Here is a 12,259-nt window from a genome sequence, read left to right as displayed (position 1 = left end):
AGTCAAAATCTACATTTTAACCCGATGTTCTATTTATAGCCATGGTGGCCATCTTGGTTGGTTGGCCAGGTCACCGGACACATGTTTTAAACTAGATACACTAAATTAAATAATGATTGTGGCTAAGTTTGGTTAAGTTTTGCTCAGTAGTTTCAGAGAAGAAGATTTTTGTAAAAGATTACAAAAATTTACGAAAAATTGGTAAAAAATGACTATAAAGGGCAATAAATCCTTCAGGGGTCAACTGCCCATTTTGGTCATGTTGACCTATTTGTAGCTCTTACTTTGCTGAACATTATTGCTGTCTACAGTTTATCTCTATCTATAATAATATCAAAGGTAATAACCAAAAACAGCAAAATTTCCTTGAATTACCAATTCAGGGACAGTAACCCAACAACCGGTTGTCCGATTCATTTGAACATTTCAGGGCAGATAGATTTTCACTTGATAAACAATTTTACCCCCACGTCAGATTTGCTCTAAATGCTTTGGTTTCAGAGTTACCAGCCAAAATATACAGTTTACCCCTATGTTCTATTTTTAGCCATGGTGGCCATATTGGTTGGTTGGCCGGGTCACGCAACACATTTTTAAACTAGATACCCCAATGATGATCGTGGCCAAGTTTGGTTTAATTTGGCCCACTAGTTTCAGAGGAGAAGATTTTTGTAAAAGTTAACGACGCCGGACGCAAAGTGACTTCGGGCCAGGTGAGCTAAAACCCGTTATGTTCTCCCTATAAAAAATGGTATTTACTGCAAATGAGACAACTATTCACTTAAGTTCAAATACAGTGGATGTCAGCAATTATAGTCAAAAGTAGCCTTCACCAATGAGAAAAAATAACTAACCTATAACCCCTAACATCTTGTTTTTATGGACTGGTCATTGTACATTATTGAATAGTTGGATAAGTTATTCATTGTTTCACCTTTACCTTATTACCTTAATGAATTAGTTCCGAATGTATTATGTCAGAATATGAGATGTTTTTATGCAACAATAATATAGGGTTATTGGGGAATATTGTCCCGAGTAGAATTTTATATATGTTCTACGAGGGACAATATTCCCCAATATTCATGCAATAACCCTTTTATTGTATAGCAATATAATATTTGAAAGTAAAAATTGGTTTAAACTAAGATTTTGTCGTTAATGACGTCATGAATTTTGAAGATTTATTGCACTAGTGCAATTTTATACAATGTGTGTTTTTTTAACTTCTGAAAAACTGAATCAGATATTCACTGAGGCCAACATATTTACCGAAACAAAAGACAGTAAATGTTTTATTCGAATCCATATTCCGAGAGAAATGAATGTTATGGAAAATATTTAATATCAAACGTTTTTTACCAAAATTATACATGTAAAAGCACGTGACGTTTTGCGCGGTGAATATCCTTTTTACGCAAGTGAATATGCTTAAAATTTTATCAATATGGAATCATATACAATTACTGTTTTTTGATGAGGTAAATATGCGGTTTTATTGACTTTTGAAAAACTGATATTCACTGAGGCCGACGGCCGAAGTGAATATCAGTTTTTCAAAAGTCAATTAAACCCCATATTGACCGAAACAAAAGACAATAATTGTTTTATTCCATAATCCGAGAGAAGAACATGTATTTAAGGAATAACATATACCAAAATAAATTTAACATGAACAATCTAACCATAACGTTGCATGTAAAAGCGCGTGACGTTTGGCGCGGTGAATAACACTTTCTCAGGTGAATATGCTTTTTTTATTCAAAATCCAATTCATATAGAGAAACCTACTAAAATAATACCAATATGGAATAATATTGTTTATTGTCTAGGACGGAAACAAGTTAAGTTCAATATTTGTTAAGAAATTATAAAATTACTCTTAAATGTTTGTTGAATAAGATTGCGAATTCAACAATATGGCAGTTTTTACATATACTTTTCCACCAAGTTTTCATAACACAGAGGTTTTTTCCGCAAATGAAATCAAGCATTCTTCAGAAGATTGAGAACCTTTTTCAGATCATGTATTTTCATTCTTTGAAAAAAGAAATTACTTTGAAAAGAAACGTGGCAATATATATCAGACTGAGTATAATATATAGTATTCGCATGTGTTCGCAATATGTAAAGCTTGACTGTGCGTATTCAAATGAAATCAGCATTTTTCATTGCTGTTATAATTCATATTTATAATACATACCAAATCCGTAAGTTAATGAACTCGAAATATGAACGATATATATAAATAAGAAGATGTGGTATGATTGCCAATGAGACAACTGTCCACAAGAGACCAAAATGACACAGACATTTTAAAACAACTATAGGTCACCTTACGGCCTTCAACAATGAGCAAAGCCCATACTGCATAGTCAGCTATAAAAGGCCCCGATATGCCTGTTATTGTACATAAAAAGTCATTTAAATTATTCCAAGGCCGGATTCGCCTACCTAACAAAACAAAATATTGTTAGGTACTATACATATTACATGACTAAATGACTGTATACTTATTGGATGTATTTCAGTTGTTTTATTTCATCAATGATAATTATTCCATCTTATTTGATTTCTAAATAAGTAAATATCGATAAGTGTTTATTTATAGAACTTGAATGATTTAGAAGAAGAAAGAAAAAAATACTTACATTTGTACAAACAGGATTTGCAATTATATCTCTACTAAGGGCAGAAATGTATTCTTAGACTAAATAAAATGTCAACTATCCAAAATCGATCCTTCTTTTTATTTTCGAATAATTGCTATTTCTTATTTTCATGCAATTTCTTATTGACATCTATTTTCAACAATCTTTCATCCATAATCGAATTATTAAATATTGATGGACTTACTGGAGAACTTACTGGTGATAAAAACCCTTAGATCTAATAAATTCTTAATGTACATATATATATATATGATAGATGGAATATTGTCAATTTACCTAGTTTTAAGTAAGGCTGCGTTGTTTTAAGTCATAAATGAGCGAAAACACATGATTGCTTATGATTAACTTTTCTCAAATGTGTGTAAAATAGGTACATGTACTAGTATATCTCATTTCTGTCTAGTAACTTTCATTTTGATATTAGCAGTGTCCTAACGACACAGTTGTCAGTATAGTTTACATTTGCAGAGCTAATAATTATAAAAAAGAAGATGTAGTATGATTGCCAATGAGAAACTCTTCCCACAAGAGACCAAATTAAATGACAGAAATTAAAAACTATATGTCACCGTACAGCCTTTAACAATGAGAAAAGCCGGTAAAGATTAATGGTTTGCATTGATTTTGAAAACAAACAGTCCGAAAACTTATTTTTTCTGATTAAACTTTAACATAAATTTGAAAAGATATGGAGAGTAAAAGCGGTGACAATGCAAATTTCCATCGAACACAATTCCTGAAAATGCAATTAATTAAGATATATATGAAGGAGTGAGGGGGCCTCTAATGCAATGTTCATATAATTTTCATTGTAAATCGCGTAAAAAAAGTTGATCGGTGCTGAAATTCAAACTTGATCGCGACATTTTTTAAGTAAGCATATATCTGGTTTGATGGTTTTACACTTAACTTGCTATTTTGGGGCCCTTTATAGCTTGCTATTCGTTGTTTAGCCAAGGCTCTGTATTGAAGACGGACTGAGTACTTAGACATTTAATGGTTTACTTTTAAAAATTATGACTTGAAAAGAGAGTTGTCGCATTTGCAATCATACCACATCTTCTTATATCTTTATATCATACATTGAACTTTATTCATTTGAAGTATTATATTGTTGTGAATCACGTATAATAAATTTAACTGTAATCTAATCTATAAACTATGACGATATACATGTACGTTATAGTTCCTTTTTTACTGTGTTCAAACATTACCAATTAGATTGCGGGACAATCCTATGACATGAGCAAGTATGTTTTCCTTATATCTTAGTGATTTTTTTAACAAAACTAGATCTATCTACGTCAACATTACTTATATTTCTTATTTTAGTATACAGGTAGCTTCTAACCTTAAAATCATTATCACGAATTCCGTTTAAATTATGACCCCACGTTATATATAAAAGTAAACTAAGATTTTACGAGAAGTAATAATAAACGTATACGTGGTAGATCCGAGGCATTTAAATTGTCATATTTTTCCTTTTGAAAATATTTATTTAAGTGATAATTACTAGAGGTATATTACTTATATTAACTTAAAGTCACTGTAGTGAACTTCATATTAAGAAAGGAAAAAAAAAGATTTGTCAAAGGATCGAAATCGTCAAGTTATTGACGCAAAATAGTGTCGAGAACCGTTAATTTTGGTTGTTATATTCGCTCATATTTACCTCCTCTAGTGGCGGAAAGTATTGAAGACGGTTAGGTCTAGAATTCTACGAGTTAATTAATTTACAGTGTTGAGATCAAACAAACTATCATAAGATGGCATGTGCAGGATGTTGCTGTGATTCCACGCCCATATCCTGGGTATCATATATTGTTACATGGGTAGCTCTCATATGTGGATTGGTTGCCATTTTTACTCCGTACTGGAACGAGCAGGATAATAACCCTGATGTTGACTTTGCTGGACTGTTTTCTCAGTGTAAAGACGACATAAGTAACTGTTTCTCGATATCAAATGTTCTCAATGCTTATAAAGGAACAGGTAAGATATATTTTCAGTTTTTTTCCACTTCCGCCAAATATTTCTTATTCAAGTTTAGTTCTTTTGCCTCTAATGCAAATCTTTTTTAAATAAAATTGAGAATAGAAATGGGGAATGTGTCAAAGATAAAATAACCCGACCAAAGAGCAGAAAACAGTCTAAGACCACCATGCTCAAAAATGCTGCCGGATTAAATATGTTTTTTGAGATATCACCCCCCCCCCCCCTTTTTTATATCTCTAGCCAATGTAGAAAAACAACCAAACACACAGCAATTATACCCAAAACCTACCATCAAAGCAGAAAAACAACTACATTTCGTAAACATTCCTCTATTCGAAGTAACATAAAAAAATGTGGTGCACACTGTTAAATAACCCGCTACGCGCGTTATTCAGTGTGCACCAAATTTTTTATGTAATTTCTTCATAGACAGAATTTTTTTTACTGTCATTCCTTAAATAAACTAACATTAAAAAGCTATGAAGAAATGCGATGATATAATATAACCACAAATCGAAAATATCAAAAGCAAATGCGACTACATGATGGATGAACCTTAACCAATTCACCGTTCAGTAATACGTTCTAGCTCTTTGCAATAATTCATACGTTCGATTAAGAATGTTTAGTCCTCAAGTGAAAGTTCGATTAAGAATTTTTAGTCCTCAAGTGAAAGTTCGATTAAGAATTTTTAGTCCTCAAGTGAAAGTTCGATTAAGAATGTTTAGTCCTCAGGTGAAATGTTCCTGTGTTTTGAATGAACTTCATTGACGATTTCAATAACTGAAAACTGTAAAATGTAAACCGAGGATTATATTTTAATTCTTAAGAATTTTACTGTATATCCTTTTGATAACCATGCATGGATACATCTATACAGTTAGGTGTATATCGTTCAGAATAACTTTACACAAAACTAGTCAACTGTGTCACATTACAGACTCTGATATATGATGCGTTTTAAAATGAAATGAAACGAAAACACATTTTTCATTAAATTTTTAAGTTGATTTTATTGATCAATATGAAAGTCTGTCAAATAATTGCTGTTTATAGATAAGTTGAATAAATAACATTGGAATCGTGTAATTTCGGAAAATATTTGAAATACGTAAGTGAACTTAATTTAAATCGTATCTGCAACAATCAAAGAAGTCCTATAACGGTTTCCGGTTCTCGGTCTGCAGGCGAGAACCAAAATACAGACGAGACAAAATCACTGACTTTTGTCGAACTCAGCCTCTGTTTTAAAAAATTAAGCGAGTCACAATACTGAAAAAAGTCACAATGAAAGTCTTTTTACGTAATGACTTATTTGTGAAGGGCACGGTCTTGTAAAGTATCGTGAAGACGATGCATTACGTTTGCGCGCATTTCCACCATTGCCGATTTCACTATATATTTATTTTGTTATTTTGTTATAAAAGAGGGACGAAAGATACCTAAGGGACAGTCAAACTCATAAATCGAAAATAAACTGACAACGCCATGGCTAAAAACGAAAAAGACAAGCAGACAAACAATAGTACACATGACACAACATAGAAACCAAAGTCAAAGAACCCCACCAAAAACAAGGGGTGATCTCAGGTGCGCCGGAAGGGAAAGCAGATCCTACTCCACATGTGGCATCCGACGTGTTGCTTATGTGATGACAAATCCAGTAAATAGTCTTATTCGGTAGGTCACATTTATGAAAGGGAAGGGGATTGTAGTTACGACGTAAGGAACATATCCGATATCATTTGTGAAACGGTTATTCCATAACTGTCAACCAACTCGTAATGGCGTCCGTAAAATTTATAAGTGAAGTAATAAAGATCATGGCATATGAGAAAACTTTTATTTTAGGAAGACGCACATTATTTATTTTGTATATATTAAGCTTAATTTTTCGACAGTTGAAAAAAGTAATAATTTCGAGTATATCCCAGAGTGCGGTATTTTCTCGCTGTGTTGAAGACCCATTGGTGACCTGTTGTTCTGTTTTCTGCCCTTTGGTCGGGTCTCTTTGATACCGTCCCCATTTCTATGTTTATCTTACCACGACCTTTTTGTTTACACTGTATTTTAAAGTTTATAAAACACCTCAAAATATAAAGTAAATAAAATTTTCAAGTGTCTTTTTTGCGCAGAAAGAATTTAAAAGAAGTTTAATTTGTTTTTCAATGTACAAAGTGTTTTATTTGGTATATAAAATTGCTCTTTTGATATACTTTGTTAGAAAAACAACTCTAAACAGACATTTGCAGATACTTTTCTTCAACAAATCTTTTGTCTTAGGAACTTTGATTCGATGTTGTAAAAACGTAAACAGATTCCGTTTTCAATTGAAACTGAATTTAAAACAAGAGATACACGACGTATACAAGCTTTTAAGAAATAAAAAGATTTCATGGTGAAAAAAATGGTTTTCTCTAGATTCTTCATACGAATGTATGTTAAAGGTATAAACCTATAGTATGTCACAAAGTTTAGTCGGGTTTCAATTTGATATTTTAGCTCGTTTTTATTAGCGACCGGAATAATAGCATAAAACATTTAAGACAGCAAATTTTTCGAAAGAATAAACTCTTCAGGAACGGACAGCCGAAAACCGAGACACTTTTTTTTCAATTTCCGACTGGCTCGTTATTAGCAACTGCATTTAAAAAAAGTATTGAGCAGGTAATGGTAATTTTTGTATACTAAACAACGAAAAACAGACACTCATACCACATCGATATTAATATGGTTTTTTTTAACAGAAAAGTCAATAAAACGACTGTGGGACTTAGGTGAAATATTACCTCTACCAATAAGAACCCTAGAAGTGTCATCCATTGGTACATTGTTTCTAGTTTGACCTTTCAATTTGGTGAAAAATAATATCTAAATAAAAACATTAATTATCTCCTCACTTTATATTTAACATCACTCTCAACATACCCAAATTATCCTGATACAATAAAAAGAAAATAATATCCTCCACACACATGATAACGAAAACACTGACATACAATTTACAATTCAGTTGAAATAAGAATTAGCATAAACAAGTTCTACGGTTCACGTATTGACTTTATTTTTTTGAAAAAAAGCAATTTATTTTGATTCTTATTGTATTCTTCAATAAAATTAATCTTCTTTGTGTTTCAGATTTTTATGATGATTTCCTCGTCAACTTGTCTCTACAGATGTCGGGATTGGTTGCCCTGATTGTTGCCATAGTTTTATTTTCGATATACAGCTGCTGTTTATCCAATAAATATTTAGCTTATGTAATAATTGGCTTTCAACTGTTTGCATGTAAGTATTTCTGAATATCTTGTTGTTAACTATCACAGACCTTTTTTTTTTGTGTGCCTTAGCTTGGCCCGGTCGGGTCATATTCTAAAGGTTACGAAATAGGTTCTTATTCTTGTTTGGTTGTTTCCATTGACTACAAAATATCAGACCAAATCAATATCCTGTTAGAATAGATTATAACGCAGTAAAGTCTATCAAGTAGATGTAACGCCTACATAAACGTGTATCAGTATATACAATAAAATCTTCAAAAACAATCAAATATATTATTAACATTATTTTTGAATTGCTTCATGAGTTTGGATTTCCCGTTAATATTCATCTGCCAAACTATTTACAAAGATCACGAACGCGAATATGAATGATTCCTTTTAATCATTTTTAAAAGTTTTATAACTTCAGTCTAAGATTGAACCACTATAAAACTATTGAATACCCGATTTATTCTTTTCGAGCCTCTGTTATAGCACTCTGTGTTCGACAACAGACCACGACAAAACTGGGTGTAAACATATTCATTTTAATTACTTCAAATGTTTTTACCATTTTTCATACAGAGGCGTAGCACTCAATTTTGATTAAAATTAATGGGTCGCGAAGTGACTGATCCCGCCTCAACGAGGCGGATATTCGACAGGGGTTCGGGGCCGCTCAAGAACCCGAGAAATTTTGGTATAAATGGTGCATAATCCTGCATTCTGAGCCTCTCCTGACACTTAAATTTTACTCATTAAAACATCATTTTTTTTAAGCAACAATTTGCATGATTTGGGGGCGTCGAATAGATTTCGTGGTCGAGCGTAGCGAGGCGAACTTTTTTTTTTGGACCTTTTTGTGCTAAAAAACAAAAAATATGTATAAAATGAACTAATTAAACAGTTCCTGTATAAATTATTAGATAATGTGGAAGGGTTAAAAATGTGTGATGCCGTATTCTCCCCAAATTAAATTTCTATTCTAAATTGATTAGATAGACCCAAACTATGTACCAATATATGATGTGGGATTTGTCAGTAAAAAATAGACATGGAAAAATTCAGTTACTGAAATAGAGGTCATAACTACTAGTAACCAAAGAATGTAGAAGATTCCAATTCAAACTTAAAATCTTATCCTTAGAAATAGTATTTTTTTCCGAACTCTGCATGCATACATAGTTTACATTACATAAATAATTGATCTGCTATTGATAGTGTTAATGCAAATATCGATAAATATGGCTAAACGTTTCATTTTTAACAAATTAAAGCAGTCAATTAGAGCTTGATTATAATGGTCTTGAATTCCATATGTTGACTTTGAATGTTTTTGAAAGTATTAATTTTTTGGGATCAAATAAGAATCGAAAATGACACAATTTGAACATATTGAACAAGAGATTCTTCTCTCTTGTCGCAACGTTAGAGATCCCTTCATTTAATGGCGGCCAGGGGAAATAATTCGAACTCAAATTAGGTCATATCGAAAACTATCTGTTTTAATTTGTTCATATGTTAAACTTCTTTGATGCTTTACTTTGAACTATTTCAGTCGGAGCAATTATTGCCGGAGCTACTGTTTACGGAGTGAAATGGATGGAATACTACACCGCTGCAACCACCCTTAGTTGGTCATTTGGATTAGATGTCGCTAGTGGTGCTCTTAGTCTTGTAGCTGCCATTCTTCTTATTATTAATTCGTGTTGTCTGTAAAATTACCATGGAAAAGTTCATTACGCATTTTAAACAATTCGTGACAAAACGCATAGCCTAGTTTTTAAAAGGATACTACGCAGCAAATATTTGTGACTAGAAAAGTGGATTGTGAAGAGTTTAATTTGATGTATTAGATAGTGTAAATCTTTCAAATTGCATATTAATTTAGATTCACGTTTTAATTGTAAAAAATTACCAGTGTGATACCAGTTTTTTTTGTCAACTTAAAAAATAATATCAACGAAACATGAATAAGGTAATTTTTAGCTTTAAACGGCATACATACATGTAAGCACCGATAGGCAAATTTAATACAATTTCTTTTTGAAAAGTAATTATATGTGATCGTGCGTATACATTTATGTAAATGAACAAAAATCAAGAGATTGCGGGTAAAAAATGGGCTTTTTGCAATCAAGACTGTGAAACCAAATGACGTTTATTATACAAACCGAACAAGTTTCACTTTATGATTGTAATTTGAACTTTTATTTGTTAATGTTAAAGGGCGTTTCGACCAATAATAATATGTAATTTAAAGACAATGACGTGCCCATAATGCATCACAATTTTGGAATTAATCCCGACATTTTACTGTAATGATTTATATACTGCACCTTTAATCAGGAAAAGGATTTTACGGGTTTCTTTTTACATAATGTTTTATTTATGATATGAATACTGGTACGGTAATGCAGGGGATATGCATATTTGTACTGTAATACGGCAACCTGAAATCACATGACGTTTGTACAGACTGAGAAATTTCTAACCCGTTGTATTGTATATTTGATTGTTATTTATTTTTGTCAATAAATTATAGATTATACATCATAAGCTTTTTTTATTTCTGATTGAAACCCTTTAAAAAATTGGAAACAGCGCTTTTCTAGATTTTCTCTTATCAGAAACGCTCAAAGCTAAACATTTGAAATCCTAGGATTTATAAGTACCGAAACCGTTGAAGAGCTATACCGTTGAAGAGCTATATGACAAAGATACCCAAAATAAATAGCCAAAATCATCTAAAGTCAACTTTGACTGAGGGAGTTGAAACCTTAGTTTCTTAATAATTTCAAAATTTATAAACGGACAATTTTAGAAAAGTTTGTTAAATCATGTCAGTACCGAAGTACTGAGTACTGATCGAGCTGATGATACCCTCGGGGACTAATAGTCCACCAGCAGAGGTATCGACCCAGTGATGTAAAAAAATTGGAAACAACGCGTAATAATTTCATGCGTCTGAAGCGCTTTTCTGGAATTACCTTCATCAGTAACGCTCAAAGCCAATCATTTGAAATCGGAGGATGTAAAAGTACCAAAACCGTTGAAGTTTAAATTAGATTATAGTTTGTACAGTTTAAGGGGATTCGCGGGTCTAAATCATTTATATAGGATTTCTTTATATTTTTCAATAAATGAACTTTATCTTATAGTTAATAGAAAAATAAAATAAAAAAGTGGGGTCACCGTTCATTTGCGCTCACAATCTGCCTTCGAAAGAAGCATACATTTTTGTAAAAGTGTTTTTTTTTCTGTTGAAGTAATAGGAGAAATAAAGGTAATGTCGAAATAAAAAAAAAGAAATTTATTACAGAAATCGCTAAAATTTTACAATAATTTAGTTTAAGTACAGCTTATATGGAAATTATATTAAAAAAGATAGGTCACCGATGAGTTTAAAAAGATATTTCAATTTTAGAGCCAAAAAATGGCATTTTTCCACCAAAGGGAGATAATTTGAAACTTTTTCAATGATGTATACATTTTGAAAGTCATCTGGGGCCAACACGAATTGATTGTTTTGAATGATTTTTGTACCATATGATAAAGTAACAACTACAAAAGGAAATAAATAAAATTTGTAATGAAAAACAAATGTTTGATTTTTTTCTGAAATTTTTATACCCTCGAGCCTCCTTAAGTACTATATATACCATAAATTTTGGAACACCATTCTTCGCATTCTTGATTGAGATGTTAGTATTGTATGATTTTAAATGTGAGTTCATTTATATTTTTTGGAGTATTACGACGTCCATTATCACTGAACTGGTACATAAATGTTGTTAAGAGGCAAGCTGAAGCAAGCCTCCGGGTGCGGTATTGAAAACCCATTGGTGGCCTTAGGCTGTTTTCTGCTTTGGTCGGGTTGTTGTATCTATGTAACATTCATCATTTCCATTCATATTCTCAACTTCATTGATGTTTCCGTGGGAAATGTACAATGCATTTTATTGAAATTTTAAGTAATCAATGTGATTTTAGGGAGTTTATGTATATTTGAAGTCAACATTTCACTCAGTTTCAGTGTGTTGGGTTGTGTTCAATCAACAATACACTTATTTGAAACAAAATGCATTTAACACTTTAGTGATATTTATTTATATAATTCAAAATTTAGTTTTATACACGATAATAAAAAATGTAGACCACATTTAGCCATTCATATAAGAGTAAAAGAGGGATAAAAGATACCACAGGAAGATACTCATATAGATTGAAAATAAACTGACAACGCCATGGCAAAAAAAAAGAAGACAAACAGTCAAAGAATAGAACACAAAACACAACATAGAAAACTAAAGATTAAACAACACAAAC

The 12,259-nt window shown here is 31.8% G+C and overlaps 1 protein-coding gene across 1 annotated transcript; it reads left to right on the top strand.

The window, feature by feature from the left end:
- The first annotated feature begins 4,096 nt into the window (after positions 1 to 4,096).
- LOC139497355 (transmembrane protein 47-like) lies at positions 4,097 to 10,481 on the top strand. Its single transcript, XM_071285567.1, has 3 exons — positions 4,097 to 4,667; positions 7,809 to 7,958; positions 9,489 to 10,481. Exons 1-3 carry the CDS (start codon positions 4,442 to 4,444, stop codon positions 9,647 to 9,649), a joined length of 537 nt encoding a protein of 178 aa, XP_071141668.1. The 5' UTR covers positions 4,097 to 4,441; the 3' UTR covers positions 9,650 to 10,481.
- The last annotated feature ends 1,778 nt before the right edge of the window (positions 10,482 to 12,259 follow it).

The sequence above is a fragment of the Mytilus edulis genome, chromosome 12, assembly GCF_963676685.1.
Source record: "Mytilus edulis chromosome 12, xbMytEdul2.2, whole genome shotgun sequence".
In the NCBI taxonomy this organism is placed as follows: domain Eukaryota; kingdom Metazoa; phylum Mollusca; class Bivalvia; order Mytilida; family Mytilidae; genus Mytilus; species Mytilus edulis.
The sequence above is the reverse complement of the archived record's forward strand: the minus strand, read 5'-3'. Positions and strand labels throughout refer to the sequence as shown.

Coding starts and splice junctions, on each gene's coding strand:
- LOC139497355 (XM_071285567.1), top strand. CDS start 4,442: ATGGCATGTGCAGGATGTTGCTGTGATTCCACGCCCATATCCTGGGTA. Junction 4,668..7,808: donor CAATGCTTATAAAGGAACAG/GTAAGATATATT, acceptor TTTGTGTTTCAG/ATTTTTATGATGATTTCCTC. Junction 7,959..9,488: donor TGGCTTTCAACTGTTTGCAT/GTAAGTATTTCT, acceptor GAACTATTTCAG/TCGGAGCAATTATTGCCGGA.